At 44.0% G+C, this 18,320-nt stretch overlaps 3 protein-coding genes across 4 annotated transcripts in view; 2 read left to right on the forward strand and 1 right to left on the reverse strand.

Moving 5' to 3' along the window:
* Positions 1-2,214: 2,214 nt before the first annotated feature.
* LOC135700550 (mediator of RNA polymerase II transcription subunit 22-like) lies at positions 2,215-2,671 on the forward strand (the record flags this gene model as incomplete). Its single annotated transcript, XM_065221065.1, has 2 exons — positions 2,215-2,382; positions 2,453-2,671. Coding segments are annotated over 2 exons (386 nt in total), but the record flags the coding sequence as incomplete, so codon positions are not given.
* A 26-nt stretch (positions 2,672-2,697) lies between these two features.
* On the forward strand, positions 2,698-4,220 carry LOC135700566 (uncharacterized). The gene is made up of 4 exons (XM_065221093.1): positions 2,698-2,977; positions 3,050-3,190; positions 3,257-3,309; positions 3,367-4,220. Exons 1-4 carry the CDS (start codon positions 2,832-2,834, stop codon positions 4,218-4,220), a joined length of 1,194 nt encoding a protein of 397 aa, XP_065077165.1. The 5' UTR covers positions 2,698-2,831.
* A 156-nt stretch (positions 4,221-4,376) lies between these two features.
* Positions 4,377-18,320, reverse strand: part of Cftr (CF transmembrane conductance regulator) — a 33,020-nt gene continuing 19,076 nt past the window's right edge. For both annotated transcript variants that reach the window (XM_065221080.1, XM_065221081.1), the window contains 9 exons: positions 8,953-9,084; positions 8,607-8,881; positions 8,078-8,454; positions 6,819-8,015; positions 6,535-6,759; positions 5,836-6,475; positions 5,544-5,774; positions 4,789-5,482; positions 4,377-4,725 (listed from right to left, as the gene is read on the reverse strand). In XM_065221080.1, coding sequence (XP_065077152.1) covers positions 4,404-4,725; positions 4,789-5,482; positions 5,544-5,774; positions 5,836-6,475; positions 6,535-6,759; positions 6,819-8,015; positions 8,078-8,454; positions 8,607-8,881; positions 8,953-9,084 — 4,093 coding nt within the window. In that variant the 3' untranslated portion in view covers positions 4,377-4,403. The remainder of the gene's footprint in view (positions 4,726-4,788; positions 5,483-5,543; positions 5,775-5,835; positions 6,476-6,534; positions 6,760-6,818; positions 8,016-8,077; positions 8,455-8,606; positions 8,882-8,952; positions 9,085-18,320) is intronic.

Genomic DNA, 18,320 nt, shown 5'->3' on the forward strand with positions numbered 1-18,320 from the left:
GCATTTTTGCACTCCGTTCAACATTGCTGTCCAATGAGCAGAAACTTTCGACCTCTGAGAAATGATTTAGTTTTAACTCGATTTCTGCCGCACCAGGTGGTGGATGAAAATATCAACCATATTCACTGTCGAGGGGTCCAGGAATAAATCTGTAGTTTACGATAGAAAAAATACAACAAAACAATTAAAAGCGTTTTATTGTTTTAAGGAATTTTCCACGTTATTTTGCGATCTTGCTCAGTGATACGCTATACACAATAAATTATACGCAATATTCTTGGTAAGCCTTATACATGGAAAACATGTTTTTTTTAACTAGTTCGTTTATTTGGAAGGCTCAATCACGTTAGCTTTACGGAGCCGATAGTTCATTGTTCTTTGTTTGTAACAACATTCACTTAATTCTATGTCTAGTAGGAGTTGGGCCGAATACTCGCGGCTTACTCGAGGTAAGAGAGGTACATTGTCGAAGGGTAGGATCAGGGGAGGAGCTTGGGGGTAAGGTTTCGTTGTCTCATCAGAGCGTTGTCACCAGTATGAACGGTAGTGCGGTTCTAGTTTCGTCTGGAGTTTGATCGGCTATGGTGACCATGGAAAACATGTTGCCGCCATATTGGATTCCAAAATAGCGTCTGGAATCTATATCTGGCCTCTACACGTCGTCCATTTTCGGAAATTCCCACATTGTAGTGTATTTGACAGTTTTTCTTAAACTGATGGCCGCCATCTTGGATTCCAAAATGGCATCTTGCATCGATTTCCGGCCTCTACACGTCGTTTCCTTTCCGAAAATACTCATATTGTAGAGTATTTGACAGTTTTTCTTGACCCGATGGCCACCATCTTGGATCCCAAAATGTCGTCTGGCATCTATTTCCAGCCTCTACACGTCGTCTCCTTCCAAAAATATCCATATTGTAGGGTATTTGACAGTTTTTCTTGAACCTATGGTCGCCATCTTGGATTACAAAATGGCATCTGACATCGATTTCCGGCCTCTACACGTCATCCCTTTTCCGGTTCCTGTTCTCACATTGCACAGCAACATCTTATATGGACAAGCTTTGGAGAAATAATATATTAAGGAAGTTCATGTGTACACTAGCGTCGCGTAGTGTGAGAGTTCTGAAATAATATGACGATCATCCGAAAGGACTTAGTCATCTGAACAACTTTGCTCAAGACAGTAACCTTCTATATGGCCAGGTTCTCGAGTTACAGCTTGTACAGGAAATTTACTTGCTCACTAGCGCCGCGTAGTGAGCGTGTTCTGAACTAATATGACCATCATCCGAAAGGACTTGCTCACCTGCACAACTTTGCTGAAAACAGCAACTTTCTATATGGCCAGGCTCTCGAGATACAGTTTATATAGGAATTGCACATGCACACTAGCGCTGCGTAGTGAGAGAGTTCTGAACTAATATAGCCACCATCCGAAAGGACTTGGTCACCTGAACAACTTTGCTGAAAACAGCAACTTTCTATATGGCCAGGCTCTCGAGATACAGTTTATATAGGAATTGCACATGCACACTAGCGCTGCGTAGTGAGAGAGTTCTGAACTAATATGGCCACCATCCAAAAGGACTTGATCACCTGCACAACTTTGCTGAAAACAGCAACTTTCTATATGGCCAGGCTCTCGAGATACAGTTTATATAGGAATTGCACATGCACACTAGCGCTGCGTAGTGAGAGAGTTCTGAACTAATATGGCCACCATCCGAAAGGACTTGATCACCTGCCCAACTTTGCTGAAAACAGCAACTTTCTATATGGCCAGGCTCTCGAGATACAGTTTATATAGGAATTGCACATGCACACTAGCGCTGCGTAGTGAGAGAGTTCTGAACTAATATAGCCACCATCCGAAAGGACTTGGTCACCTGAACAACTTTGCTGAAGACAGTAACTTTCTATATGGTCAGGATCACGAAATATTCTATGTTGGAAATATGATCCATATATTATAGCGCCCGTCATAAGTAACATAAAAGTGAAGCGCCTCTAGCGGCGTAGTTCCTAATTTAACCTGAATCCAATGGCACAGGCTTGTTGGTCTAACCCAGTACAGCAACTTTGTCGAAGACAGTATAGCTTTATGTATTGAAACAAATGAGATAATCCACTACAGCCCCCATTAGTGAAAATCCCATAAGCTGTGGGTATCCTTATTCGCGGATAGCCCGGCAATAAGGATCCGGCAATAAGAGATACCGGCAATAAGGAATCCGGCAATAAGGATTCCTGACTGTATTTTATTTTGTTTCATTCCAGAAATTGTCCGCCTTGCCAAGGGCGAAAACGAAACACAACTATCGAAGATGACCCAATGCGAGCAGGACACCTACGAGATGCAGGTTCGCGCCTCGAATATCGGTAAGTACCTACGCTGTTATTGTTCAACATTGCCCTTATTTGTAATGTGACAAAATTCGGTTCGATTTAGTGCGCGCGGGGGAATCCTTGATGAAGCTTGTGTCCGACATCAAACAGTATTTGATCTTGAATGACTTCCACTCGGTGAACGATGCCATCTGCAGTAGCTCACAGCTGTACCGGAGCACTCAGATGGATCGGGATAACAAATTGATGGCAGTGCGAGACGATATGGCGGCTGATTTGTATGACTTGGAGGAAGAATACTACACTAGTATGTACAAATAGACCCTGACTAGTTTGTATTACAATAGCAACGGAAAGAAAGCCTTTTTACTATAAGAAAATTTCATCAAAGGAATCATTGATTCGGTGATAGTCTAATGTCAAAATTGTCTCAAAATTAAAGTTTTAGTTTCGGAAAACCTATCGTATAAATTTTCCCGGCCATGTCAAAATCGAAACATACCATCTATTTCTTCACCAACGGTCAACCGTTCAAGCCACCGCACAAGGTTCTGATCGATCGTAACAAATTGGAGGATAATCAAGTGATCGAAAGAATAAATCGGCTTCACTATTACAACGGTTATGTGTAAGTGTTTTTATGGTTATGTTTTGATTAAGCTAAGTACAGTTAAGTCATCTTTCGGAATTCATGTTGTAGAGTTTACACCCTGTTCGGAGAAGCACTTCGATCGATTCAGGAAATTCACGATGACTCGGCTTTTGTGGCAGTGTCCCGTGATCAGTGCTTTCAGCCGGGACCATACTTGAAAGTGTTTCGGCAATACATCAACGAGAAACTGTGAGCATTGATTTGCTAGATTCATTTATTTAGATTCTATAATAATGAAGAAAACTACAATTTTAGTCCTGCCATTGAGGAAGGCAAGAAATCAAACAAAAAGAAGAAAGCCATATCAAGTATACTTTTGAATTATATTTCCCAACTAAAATTAAATTAATTGTTTTTCTGCTTAGAACCCCTTGGCAGTAGCTACGGATGCAAGGCACCCATCCCAAGAATGGCCAAGGAGGTTCGTTTCTGTCCCGGATGCCGTCATGTGGCGGTAGACACCCGTTGCAAGGACTTTAGTGCCAAGACACGCCGTGGCAAACAGGATACCTGCGTTTGTAACAGGATAGATCCCCACGGGGCATGTGTTCCGATGCCGGTAAGGCCGAAAAGTAAAGGCAAGCGAAAGAAGAAAAATAAAGGCTGGAGCAGCTGCTGTCGAAAGCAGCAAGAGAAAAAGGAACCACTGATGGTGCGCATGAGAAAGCGAGATATTGAGCAGATGGAGCAAGCCAAAGCGAAGAAGGAACGGAGGCCGAAAAGTAGACAAGGATCGACTTGCTGCGGGAAGAAGCCTACCCGAGACGAACAGTACAAGAAACAGCGTGAGAAGATGATCAAGCAGAGGGAGAAGCGCATCAAGCAGGAAGAGAAACAGAGAGTCCAACAGCAGAAGGTAATACAGACGCAAATAAGACGGCGAAGGGCGAGACGACGGTGCTTGGCTTGCTGTTGTCCTTGCTGCATCAAGAAACCAGAACCGATATGGAGACAACCAACGCCGCACAACTGCGTAGAGCATCTGAAGCAGGCACGAGATCAGGCGATCCGACGCCGCAGAGCACTCCAGATTCCGGAACAATCATCATGGGAGAGTATCACCTTTCCACCAAAGTTCAAGAAGAAGATCCGTGGAACGCAGACCACCAAAGAGGACCTCAAGGCGGCACGGAAGGCCTCCGGGAAAGGTTGGAGCTGTTTCGGTGGCAAGAAGAAAACGAAGACCATCGAAGCAGAAGATGAAGAACTTGTCTGTTAGTTGTGTATTGCTTCTCGTATAAAAATCTTAATTACTACTCGTTACATCCATTGTAAATAGTGGTCAAGAACTTATGGGCTATAAAACGCTTTCCTGAATTTCTAGAAAATTTGGTTTGATTTTTTTTTCTTACGAGATAAAAATAGTGTAAGTAAATTGTTGAAATCTCTTGCGATATGTTTATTACTGGCCTTCCTTGCTAAAACGCCAAGGATTCGGCAGGCCGTTCAGTAGATGCCGGTTGGGATCCATTGCAGCATACGTTGCCGCAGCAATGCGTTTGAGAGATTCCGACTCTGATGGACCCGTTGCCTCCACCATGTCCCTCAGTATGCCTCCTTCCTGTTGGAGGAGAACGTGAGGAGCATCGAACTCACGTGCTTCGCCGGCATCCATCACCAGGATTCGATCCGAATCCATGACGGTGTGCAATCGATGGGCCACGGTAAGTACCGTGCACTGTTTGAACTTTTCCCGGATTGTCTTTTGGATGAGGGCGTCGGTTCTATAAAAAAGGGAATTTTCGTATTGATATTGGTGAAGTGTTTGAAATTTCTGAAGAGCTTACTGAGGATCTACATTGGCAGTCGCTTCGTCCAGTACCAGAACCTTGTTATTTCTCAGGATGGCTCTCGCTAAGCAGATCAACTGCCTCTGGCCAACACTGAAATTGGTGCCGCACTCCGTGACCATGTAATCCAATCCACTAATAGCAGACCCCAACTCAACTTCATTGATCGCCGTCCACAGACTGTCATCGTCGTACAGGTTGAATGGATCTAGGTTATACCTGATCGTAGCGCTAAAAAGTACCGGATCTTGAGGTATAATGGAAATCTTGGACCGCAGTGACTCCAGGCATACAACTCCCGTATCAATGCCATCAATCAGTATCCTGCCCTCGATCGGAGCTAATCGGAAAAGTGCTCCGATTAGAGATGATTTCCCGGCACCGGTTCGTCCTACAATTCCAACCTTCCAGGTAGGCTCGATCGTTATATCTAGGTGCTTCAGAACCGGAGTACTGTTGACTTCGTACCGAAGGGACATATCACGGAACTCGATCTGACCACGCCATGGCCAATCGTTCGGTGGGATCTTCGGTGGATCGGTTTCCGATGGTATCTCGGTATATTGAATGACTCGTTCTACCGATGTCATTTGCTGGATAGATTCCGCAGTTTGCCGAATGCCGTACTGAACCATACCGGTTAGGATCATAGCCTGGGAGATGGCCAAACCAACGTTGGCGCTGTAGGTTTCTGAAAATGTACAAAATAACTGGTAATCACATCTGGGATCAGAACACGCCAAATATTTTACCTCCATGCAGCACAATGAAACTGAATGTCACGCAGGCTACGAACGCCGTACTGATGCAATCTAACCACAGTCCCAACGCGGCATTGCTGGACATCGTCAACTGCCAAACAGCTGAATGCACATTCTGTAGTGCGTCAAACTCCTGGGTAATCTTCTGCTGTGCAGCGTTCGCTCGGATCGTCGATAATCCCGTCAAAGTTGCGGATAGATGCGAGAACACTGGACTGCGGCCTGTAATTCAAAATCAAACGTAATCCAACACCTCTGCATTCGTCCAAGAACCGAAACTTACTTATTCCTTCCAAGCGCTTGAGATCTTGCGTTGGACGAAGGTACAGCTTAAGCACGCCTGCAAACAGGATGATCGCACCCAAGAGGGCTACCAACAAAATGGGATTCATTATGGCAATCACCACCAAGATACCAACCATAACCAGCAGTACTTGGACGGCATCCATGATTGCCTTCGGCAGTAGTTCATCAATGGCGCCCATGTCTTTGGAGAAACGATTCAGGATACGTCCCGATGGATTGGTATCGAAAAACCTCATCGGTGCAGCGAGGATCTTGGCAAACATACGATCGTGCAGCGTTCGTGATGCTTTCATGCAGATGTTGAAGAACAAATATCCTCGGAAGATGGTGAAGATAATCACTCCGATGATGATGATTCCGTAGGTTGTCAGCAAATCTACGGTGGAGTAGTCCACCGGCAGGTCGCGAATCCGGCGTTCCTCCTGGCGGGTCCAGTAGGTTACGAAATAGTCGGATCCACTGACTACCACTTGCGAGAAGACGAGCATGAACGCGGTGAACAGCAGGAGAAAGATATTACCACCAGCCATGAAGTAGGTAGTCCAAACCCTTACAGCCAGGGTACCTTCTGCTTGATCTTCACCAACGGTTTGACCCAGGCCGTCAGCAACGCTTGACTAAAATAGTTCATTTTCAAATATGTTTTGACAGAAAAACTAAATAATCGTTTACTTACAGCACATGACATTGATCCCCGCGCCCCTATGGAATTGGTACTTTTCAGCAACTTGTTACTTTCTCCCTTCGCACCGTCAATGAATGGAATCTCTTCGTCGGCGACATCCTCCAGCTCCTCTTCTTCAAGGTTGTCACTATTCCCATCAGCCGATCCCATCAATTTGCCAAAGTCCAAGTCACTCTTGGACAACTCTTGATACGTACCTTGCATTAATATTTTACCCTAAAAGAGATATCGACATTAGAAATCTAAACTGGTGGAACAACCTTCGCCAAACCTACATTATCGATGATCACAATCCAATCGGCATCCTTCAGAAAGTGAACCTGATGAGTCACCAGAATTCTTGTCGCTTGTTGTTTAGCCAAGTAACTCTTTGGACCCATAACTTCATCGAACAGATGCCGTCCCACGTGAGTGTCGACCGCACTGAGTGGATCATCCAACAGGTAGATGTTGGCGTTCTTGTAGACAGCACGTGCCAAATTCACCCTAGCACGTTGTCCCCCGGAGAGAGAAGTTCCTCGTTCTCCGACAACCGTTTTGTCTCCATCCGGAAGTTGTTCAAAGTCGGTCAATAAGGCACAATGTTTCACTACCTCTTGATACCGTTTACGATCATAGGCCAGACCAAACAGGATATTGTTCCGGACTGTCCCCGTAAACAACCACGGTTCCTGACACCCATATGAAACTTCTCCGTTGATATTTACTGTTCCACTCAGTATGGGCAGCTCGCCCAGAATCAGCTGAAGTAGAGAGCTTTTGCCGGCACCAACGGGCCCAACAACTGCAAGCAGTTGCCCGGTCTTGGCTATGAGATTCAATTCCTTGAGAGTTTTGTCCTTATTGTGCTCCCAACTGGCGGAGACATTGTTGAGCTGAACACCGATAGTGGGGCAAATTTTAACAAGCTCTGTTTCGTTCTTATTCAAACCAATCATCTTCTTGTCCTGTTCCTCCATTCCAAGGAACTCCTGAATGCGGTCAATGGACACCAAAGCTTCAGCTCCAAGTGAAACGGCCAATGGATAGAAGATGGCTGCCGTTAGTTGTAGAGTGTTGAAGAACTGGGCCATCGGGAATACAATGTCCGCCGTAATCGGCCGTCCTTCGAAGTAGCAAGTAGCGATCGCTATGAAGAGCGTGGACCTTTCCGTAAACATCATCGTACTGAGATAAATCCCCCGGATATACGAAGCCCATCGGATTTGCCGGACTTCCTTCTTGCGAGCTAGCGACACAACCGTGTGGAATGGCTTCTCCCAGGCGTACATTTTGATTACCTGAATACCTTGGATTAGTTCGTTCATTATTCCCACTCGTTGATCGGTTCGTTTTGCAACGCGCATTCGCAGAACTGACTGCAGTCGACCAAGCCCAGTTTGAACTGGAATGGTTTTTAGAAGCAAACCAACGACTCCAACAACTGCTGCCCACTGGACTTGTCTCCAGATGAGGTAGCACGTGAAGACTGCCTGTAGTACACAAAAAGTCAGTTAACATGGATAATCGCCCTTCCTCGATCTAGTCTACCTACCTGGAACGGTAACACCCACACGTAGTGCAAAAATATGAACCCATAGTCCAGTCGGCTGACGTCGTTCGACAGTAGATTGATTAGATAACCAGCCGGGGTTTGTCCAGCCGCTTTCTTCGACATACGCAAGGTCTTCCGGTAGATGACAGAGCAACACGCGATCCTCATCCGTGCTCCGACCAATCGCTGCCTCAGATCGGAGTGGTGACTACAGAAGCATCCCAGCAGTGTCAACAACACCAACAGGCCGGCCAACCAATAAGCGTCGTTCCATGCATAATTGACGTAGTCAGCGACGCTTGCTAGCTTGCGCTCTTTGGTGGGCTCTTCCTCCTGTTCGAGGTCATCGTACCCCTCGTCGCGACTGACGCTGTAATCTACAACAGGAAAAGAAAACGAATCAGCTCACAATAAATCAAATCCAATCAGTGGAGGTTCGTAGGTTTCTTATGTTTGTTTGTAGCACAAATGGATTTATCAGCACTCAATTCAAATAATATTGCATCACAAAAATAGTTTATTTTCGTACCATCATCATCCCGGTAGTCGTCAGTATTGAAATGGTTCAGACCGAATGAAGTTTTGCTGTCAGCAATACTGCGGCGTACGCGGCGATCCACCTCGCCCGTTTCGCTATGGGAATCCATATCTTCTTGATCCAGGAAGTGCAGCGTCGTGGTGAGGAAGACATCGGACATTGGAGACGTCATGGTGGTATTACTGCTTGGGGTGCTAACGTGCGTTGCGTTCATCGGAGTTTGGAACTGGATCAGGAGTTGCGCTAGGACTAACGGTAAAATTGATCTGTGAATAGAAGGGTTCAAGGGTATTGCTGTGAATTGACTCGGTTGATATAGGGGATTTTTTTATCTTACTTGATGAACACGAATAGAAACACTAGGAAGCCATCAAAAAGGCACTGTTTGTAGAACGTCCGGAAGAGAGCATCTCGAAGTCGGGGCGAGCGATTTTTCCTCCGAGCTCTAACGATTTCCTTTTCCCATTGTCTGTAATATAGGAATAATAAGGTTATATTAGGTGGGTATTTATTATTGAAAATAATATAGGATGATGACGAAGATTTTTGGCTTTGATTTGATTTCCGTCGATCTTGTGTTGTGTTGAACTGAGTACCAATGCTACTACAGACACCAGAGCGGCAGCTCCCACATTCGACCCTGCCTATCGACCTATCAAACTCATGAACCGGGGATGCAGGAAGGCATGATCAGAGATTTTATGTTTCAGAAAATATCCCAGCGGCGCCGGCTGGGATTGGTGTGGAAGCTGTCTTCCTGTACATTCGAATCGATTGCCGTCAATGGATGGCAATCAATGTCCGTCGGTGATTGGCACTAGATTGCGGAACAGAGACCGACGTTAAATAAAGGAAAGAAGAAGAAGAAAATTGAACAGAAGTTGAAATTGAGCGAAGGGCCGTTGATGCGACTATACTAATAAAATATGCACTCCTTTGCCTAGCTCACTCGATGGGTAAGGGGACTTGAGGTATTTCCTCCACAGGAAACAGAGTGCGCGTTTGACTTGTCCGTTAACTGTGGAATAGTTCTAGCGACGCTTATCACTAGCTAAACCTCCACGTTGCCCAGTAAACTCTGAGGCTTTGCAAACATAAGAGGTCTCAAGCTTAGAAAAGTGATACATATTATTGTTTCTTGGTATCTATATGAAATCATTTACATTGCATACAAAGCCCCAAAACTTACTAAGCAACTGATTTGGGGAAATTTGAGCAATATTTGGATTTTTGGTAGCAAATGAATAGGATCATTCCGTTTCCCATACATTTTCCGAAACTAAATTTAAAATTCTCCTGCAAATCAAGTTTATCACCAAATTCGTTCAAATTTTGCACAGTTGTTGGGGACTTAAATACACATTGAAAGAGCAGTACGGGGTTGTAAAGGCCCACCGGGGCTGTAAAGACCCACCCTAATGTATATATTCAAATTATGTGTAAAGCCAAATGCGATATAGCCGAAGGAAGCAATGGGTTAATTATGGCATTTCAAAGACAGCTATATTTTTCCTCGATATTGAATTTGTTTCTGAATTCGGTCTTCAAAATTTGTCCATGATCAATTGCCTTGATAATTCGCTCAGAAGTCTTTACAAGATTTTATTGGAGTATCCTTAAGCATTTCCTTCAGAATCATTTCTCTTCATAGCGTTCTTTTCAGAATTCTTCTTAAATAAATGGTTCTCTCTGGGAGTCCCTTAATTTTTATATAACAGTCCAGAAATTCTCTGCAGAACACTCCAAAAAGTTTATGGAATTCAGAGGCGCAAGGAATGGGTGGGACAGGTAGTACATGTCCTACGCACAAAAATACCTGGGTGGCACAGTCAAAGCTTTGTCGCACCCACGATGTTATAGAGAACATAGTTTAAAACCTGAATTAATCCTCCAATGATGAAATCTGACGCTTCTTACTAAAAGAAATTCCGACTAAAGTACTCATACGATGAGAAATGATATATTTATTCTCATGTGATTTAAGGTAACGCATGATGGATGTTGACCCTAAGAAGCTAGAAACATGGCCGGATGTGGCCAGTATAGTTCTGTGCTCGGATTATTACTACCAGTGAACTGGTTTTTTAATTCTCATATTATTTGATTTGTCACATGATGGGTTTTATTTATTTTCAGGCCGCATTTCAAGCTGAACATTGCATTAGATCCTAAGTAACATTTTCTTCGTCGACTTTCTCTTTCGTTAATAACTTGAACACATAACCATGTCTTGTTAGCGGCGCCGGTGGTGTAGTGGTAAGCGTGATTACCTCTCACCCCAGCAGGCCTGGGTTCAATCCCAGTCGGCGCCGCCGGGATGTTCTGAGGCATAGCATCTCTGATCACGCCTTCCTTCGGAAGGGAAGTAAAGCCGTTGGTCCCCGGTTCATAAGTTGATGGGTCGATAGGTAGGGTCCAGGTGTGGGAGCTGCCTTCCTGGCGTCGGTAGCATTGGTGCTCAGCACGGAAAACAAGATCGACGGAAAACAAATCAAGGAAAAAAAAACCATGTCTTGTTGTGTTTGTCGTATGAAATGCTAGATAAAAGCTTCTTTTATCGATCGGTGTGCTGAAAATACTTGGGAATGTCTTTACATGGCCGTGGATATACAAAGAGAAAGTCGACGGAGAGAATCTGTCAATGTTACTTAGGACCTAATGCAATGTTCAGCTTGATTTAGTTTCATGGTATTCACAAAACAGAAAATGTTCCAGTCATACATTTCTGGAACCAGTACAAGATTCCCAAAATATTCAAAAATTCACAGCAAAAAAAATAATTTTAATATCATATCAATGTGGATGCACTTCAATCGTGTCGAAAATATGGTGTAATATTATTTGCCAAAAGGTCAAAATTATCATTAATACAGTGCATGAACTGACATTATGCTGCTTTTACTGCATTTGTTTATTTTTGAAGCCATAAAAATTACATGATATTTTCGACATGATAGAAGTGCATCCTCTTGAAAGTAATATTAAAATTTATTTTTTGCTGCGTTTCTATAAGACCATAGTACCTTGCTCCAAGCACATCGTTGAAGGTGGACGCACCTCTGATGGAATTCATCCTCGAAGATTCTCTTCGATTTTTTCTATGATTATTCCAGGAGTTCACTGAAGCTTCATTCACTAATTCTAAAAAAAAATTCGCTTCAATTGTCCTCCGAATTGTACAAATAAAACTAACTCTGAATTATCTTAAAGTTCTACTCTAAATTCTTCAGAAAATTCACTTGGAATTCCTCTTAGAATAGCTTAGAATATATTCTCGATATACCCTTGAAATCAATCCCATCAAACAAGCAGTTTATGCTCGAATATGCGAACAATTCTTTGGAAAGTTCGTTCAAAATTCGATTCCTTTGCTCATTTTTGCGGGTCCTAAAATACTGTTCACAATTGTCATGGAATTTTCCACAAAACTTCGTAACAATTGCCTCGAGTTCAAGTTAAAACTCACTTGGAAATTTTCTCTGAACTACCTCTTGAATTCATTCTGAAATTTTCTCAAAATTCTCTTAAAATTTGGTCCAGTAGAATGGTCTCGACATTTTTTCAAAGGTTCAAAATCTTTTTATTTCTTTATTGAAATTCATGGGCTTTTCCCGGTGATTTCAACTTTCCGGCTTTTTCATGGCTTTTCCCGATTTCCCGGTTCACTGTTATATCTGTCATTCTAAAATGAATATCAGCTCTTACATCGATTAATTTTGATCCCTCGGCAAGCATAGTTGTCTAAAGGCGTAGCATAAATCCAGCTCCAGCTGAAAATACATTCTTTGAACCTAAAATATTTTTATAAAAATTATTCTGAAATAAATAAGAGATGATCCGAAGATGCAAAATAGCATTTTGGTCATGAGGAACGTTTCTGAAAATTTTCAGCCAAATAAAAAAATACGAAAATTAATGGATTTGCGAATGCGTCTGGAATCGCTCTATAAAAAAACTATACAACATCTATAGCATGAGTTTTATTATATAAATAAGGCTCATGGTCATAGTTGGTCATACAATCAGGGGTGAATCGTTTTTTTTTTTGGGATTTTCCATTACTTTATAACATAGAATGCTTACGTTAAATCCAATTAAATTCTGAGTATGAAACAAGCAACTAATGGGATTCCCGATCAAATTCGACCTATTATTTTCTCTTTTCATTATTACTGAAAAGTACCAACAAGCAGGCATGGAAAATCATTTGCATTCATTTCGTGCATTCATTTACATTCATTTGCCTCTAACTTTTTTCTTAAACAGCATTTCGTACAATGATGTATAGAGCTTTTGTAGGTTTTGTTATTAGCTACAACTTTTGTTAACAAGTCAAATCCGTATATCTTATGCATGATGAACCAAAGCGAACAGAAGCCACTACTGTTTTTCAGTTAATGTATTTTACATTCACTGAAAAACAGTAACAAGCTCTGCCCGCTCTAGTTCGTAACGCATAAGAGATACAGAATTGAGTTATGAGCAAAAGCAAAAGCTAATAACAAAACCTACAAAAGCTCTATACATCATTTTGCAGAATGCAGTTGATGAAAAAAGTTAGAGGCAAATGAATGTATAAAATGAATGCAAATGATTTTCCATGCCTGCCAACAAGTCAATTGCATGAAAAGATATTTTACAGACAGATCCCGTCTCGATAGATCCACTGGCTTCGGTGTCTTTAATGAAAACTCTAGCGCCTTCCGCAAGCTTCAGGAACCTTGTTCCGTATTTGTTGCTGAGCTGGCAGCAATCAACTTCGCATTGGGGATGATTTCTAATATGCCCACATACCATTACTTCATCTTCTCAAATAGTCTCAGTTCGATCGAGGCTATTCGGTCTATGAAACAAGGTACTCATTCTTATTTCATCAAGGCACTCATCTTATTTCCTTTCAAAGCTAAGGGAGCAGATGAGTGTGATGGTCGAAAGATAATATCTAGATAGAGCTGGAATTAGGGCCTAACAGTTTTTGTAAGCAATGGCTTTGCTCGATGATTTCTAGGAATACAGGGCGCGCCAACGCGAACCAACATAACCATCGGGTAGAGGAAGACTTCCCCTATCTGATGTTGCTATTGATTTGCTTGGGCGAGCCTTGAGTTACTGGAAATCATCAAGAGAAGTCATTGTTTACAAAAGCTGTTACGCCCTAATTCCAGCTCTATCTAGATATATGATTACCTTTGCATGGGTCCCCTCACATTGCTCAATCCCAGGCAATGAGAAGGCGGACTCTCTCGCAAAGGTGGGCGCGCAGGAAGGCGAATTTTATGACAGGCAAATTTCAACCGAAGAATTTTACCATGTAGTGCGTCAGAGTTCCCTTTCTAGTTGGCAAACCGATTGGGACATGGGAAATCTTGGACGGTGGTTACATTCAATTATTTCTAATGTTTCTCCGAGAGCGTGGTTTAAAGGCTTGAGTTTAAGTCGTGACTTCATTCTCGTGATGAGTAGACTTATGCCCAACCACTAGTCACTAGATGCGCATCTCAGTAGAATAAACCTCGTGGACAGCAACATCTGTCGGTGTGGAAACGGTTACGATGACAACGATCACGCAGTTTGGCAATGTACGGATAATGACGCTGCCAGAGAACGACTTTTGAATACCCTCGACGCCCAAGGAAGACAACCTTATGTTCCTATCAGAGACGTGTTGGGAACTCGCGATATATGCTATATGCAGTCGGTTTATGTGTTTCTTCAACTGTTTAGTATAAGAATTTAATTACTTTGTCTTTTGTCTCTCTTTATTAGTTTTTTTTGACGTAGGACTACGTCTGTGATTTCTATATGGGGGTACACTTTGTGAAAATCGAAAATGGAACATGTAACAAAATTATGAAAGATTTTGAACATTAATAACTCTGCTGCCCCTGGACCCATTTTGAATAAATTTATCACCAATCGATCAGAAATATTTTTACGCATCAATAGCAATGCATAAAGCTGATGATTTTCAACAAGAAACTATTGAAAAAGTGGTAATGTCAAGTATTGTCCACACAGCAAAAAATCAATTTTAAAATTACATCCAAGAGGATGCACGTCAATAATGTCGAAAATCTCATCTAATTTTTATGTCCACAAAAATAAACAAATGCAGAAAAAGCAGCGTAATGTCAGTTCATGCACTGTATTAATGATAATTTTGTCTATTTTGGCAAGCAATATTACACCATATTTTTGACACGATTGAAGTGCATTCACTTTGATGGGATATCCAAATTAATTTTTTGCTGTGCAATGTACAAATAAAAAGTGATATTTTTTTTTCTCATGAAATAAATGTTCTTCCCAAACCTAGTCGTCATAATCGAGACGAGACCACTTGGTTGTACATGATTATGCTTTAATCTGAAAGGTATAAAAGAGCGCTGCTGTCTATCCTCAACTCAACATTCTCTGCATGATCGTCAAGTAGTTCAGTTCGGTGTTAGCTCGCTCTCTCGAGTTGTTTGAAAAGTTCGTGGCGATAGTGTTCGCGCTCTCTCTTTCGCGGTTTGTCGTGCGTGTGTGTGCTTCGTAATGGGGAAGCATCGGTCGCGAAGCCCGGCGATGGTCCAGAACCCCGGTGAAGGAAGCTCCGGTGTGCCTACCTCGAACAGGTTTGCTGTTCTCCCCATGGATGGGAATATCCAGCCGGCTGTGTTGGAAAAACGCAGCAAGAAGAGGAAGAAGAATCGAGGCCAGTCCGATGGTACGATTGGTCGCCTCTGCGACGAACAGAGATTTCGGTGACGCTGCCGATAAAGAAAATGCTGCTGACATGAGCGCGGCAAGAGTGAAGCTACCTCCGCTGATAGTGAAAAATGCCCATCTCAACGAGCTCATCGCGGATCTGGCGTCGCTGAGCGTCAAAGCCGAATTCAAATTGGGCAGTGTCGGCACCAAGGTGGTGCTCCGTACCAAAGCGGAGTATGACTTGGTCATCGCCCACCTGAGGACTTCCAAGGTGGAATTCTTCACCCACGACATCCCCGGTGAAAAACCGTTCAAGGTCGTCATCAGGGGCCTACCCAATTTCGACCCGAAGTTTATCGAACATGAAATCAGGGACCGGTACAAGCTGGCCCCAAGTTCCGTGTATCGAATGACAAGAAGAGACGAGAATGTGAAGGCGTACCCGGATAGCCTTTTCCTGGCACACTTCCAGAAGGGAACGGTGACGCTCAATGCATTGAGAGCCATCCGGTCCATCAATTCCATCATCGTTCGCTGGGAGCCATACCGTGGCGGCCATCGCGATGTGACTCAGTGCCAGCGGTGTCTCAACTTCGGACACGGTACCCGCGACTGTAACATTAAGCCATGCTGTGGAAATTTCGCTGAAGACCATGCCACCTCCGAATGTGCTGCGGATGAAGCTGTGGCGTCCAAATGCGCCAACTGTGGTGGTGCTCACCAAGGATCCAACAAGCAGTGCCCTAAACGCGAGGATTTCAAGCGCATCCGAAATCAAGCGTCCACCAACAATCAACCAGCACGAAGGAAGGCTAAGGCCCCGGCTTTCAGGACGGAGGACTTTCCGCCTCTTCATGGACAAGTGAATCCAAGGGTGCGATCCGTGCCCCCTCAAGAAACGTCTGGATCTTCTGCTGGACAAAGCTCTCCATCCCCCTGGATTCTGGAGGCAACCAACAGCTCAAACAAATAATCCCGATTTGTTCTCAACATATGAACTGATGGAGATTTTTATCAACATGACCGGTGCTCTACGTAAGTGCCGCAATAAGCCCGCACAGATCCAAGTGCTCGGTAAGTTCATCATCCAATATGGTGTCTAAACCGCTAACCATCGCTACTTGGAACGCTTGCTCTGTAAGAGCTAAACAGATTGAGCTTGCCGACTTCCTCCGCAAGCATAGCATCAACGTGGGTCTTCTAACCGAAACCCACCTTTAGTCCGGTGACAGCTTCTGGTTGCCTGACCACAACATTATCCGGCTTGATCGCACCAGCTCCAGGGGGTGATGTAGCGGTCATCGTCAGAAAGGGAATCAAGTTTTGCACTCTGCCCCACATCCGCACTTTTATCATCGAGGCCATTAATGTGGAGGTGGAATCACCAACTGGAAACGTCCGGTTTATCGCAGTTTACTGCCCACGTCAGTGTACCACAAGCAACGGCCTAGGCATCCAATTCAAGAACGACCTGACCGCCATCACTTGTACTAGCTCCCGATTCATCGTTGGGGGCGACCTGAACGCCCGTCATGAAGCTTGGCGGAACTACCAGCGGAACCGGAACGGATGTCTATTGTTCGACCACGCACAACATGGACTGTACACTGTGAAATTTCCGGGCGAACCAACTTTCATCTCTCCGACGGGAAATCCCTCCACTCTGGACTTCTTCCTGTCAAACATCGGATTATCCAAGCCGGAGGCGCACAACGATCTCAGCTCCGACCACCAACCGGTGGTGACTGAAGTCGGTGTCAACGTGGTTCCTGCTAGAAGCTGCCTGCGTAAAGACTACCACCATGTCAACTGGGTGCAGTACGGTCGAATGGTGGACAGCAACATCGATGAAAATCCACTGCTCGATACCGTAGATGACATCGACCGGGCGTTGGAAGGACTCCAACAGGCCATATCCGAGGCTGACGAGACATGCATTCGACAAGTTCCTGTGAGGGGTAAGTTTCTTGCTATTGATTCCCACACCCAATTATTGATTCGATTGAGAAATGTGCGTAGACGCCAGTTTCAGAGGACTGGAGACCTGGGCAAAAAACGTGAAATGGCCGATCTGAACAGGCAGATTGCTTCCAGAATGGACTCACTCCGAAATGAAAGTTTCGGGCGTGTTGTCCAGAATCTGGACGACCGCTCCAGACCATTCTGGAAGGTAGCCAAGGTCCTGAAAACTCATCCCAAACCCGTTCCACCTCTCAGAGTCGAAAATGATGACGATCGGCTTTTAATCACCCCACAGGAGAAAGCAAATGCGAAGTAGTAAAAATCATACCAATCCGCAAGCCCGGTAAGGATCCAACATTGCCTTCAAGCTACAGACCAATCAGCCTCCTTTCAGCGCTGAGCAAATTGTTCGAGAAACTCATTCTCAATCGTTTGCTCAAGTTTGTCGAGGAAAATAACATTCTCCTTCCGGAACAGTTTGGTTTCAGAAAGGGGCACTCCACCAATCACCAGCTAAATAGTGCGGGTGATGAATAACATCCGAAGTAACAAAGCTGTATCCAAGTCCACAGCCATGGCCTTGTTAGACGTTGAGAAAGCGTTTGATAATGTCTGGCACAATGGGCTTGTATTCAAGCTTTGTAACTTCAACTTTCCATTACATCTGGTTAAAATCACCCGTAACTACCTCCAGCAAAGGTCGTTTAAGGTATCGTTGAATGGTTGTCTTTCCGACACGTTTTTCATCGCAGCAGGAGTCCCGCAAGGCAGTCTGCTGGGCCCCTTGCTTTACAGCATTTACACTTCCGACATTCCTCCCCTTGGAGACGGTTGCGTGTTTTTCCTGTTCGCAGATGATACCGCAATAGCCGTCAAAGGAAGGATGCCTCGCGAAATAACAAACAAACTTCAACGATGCCTTAACGCCTTTGCTGATTATGCCACCACGTGGAAAATTAAAATCATTGCCTCCAAAACACAAGCGATCATGTTCCTCCATCGGCAATCGCCGAAACTGAAACCGGCTCCATCTTGTACTGTAATCATGGA

This window comes from Ochlerotatus camptorhynchus, unplaced genomic scaffold (genome assembly GCF_037179485.1).
Source record: "Ochlerotatus camptorhynchus isolate MF236.1 unplaced genomic scaffold, CSIRO-AGI_Acam_v1.1 ptg000138l, whole genome shotgun sequence".
Classification (NCBI taxonomy): Eukaryota; Metazoa; Arthropoda; class Insecta; order Diptera; family Culicidae; genus Ochlerotatus; species Ochlerotatus camptorhynchus.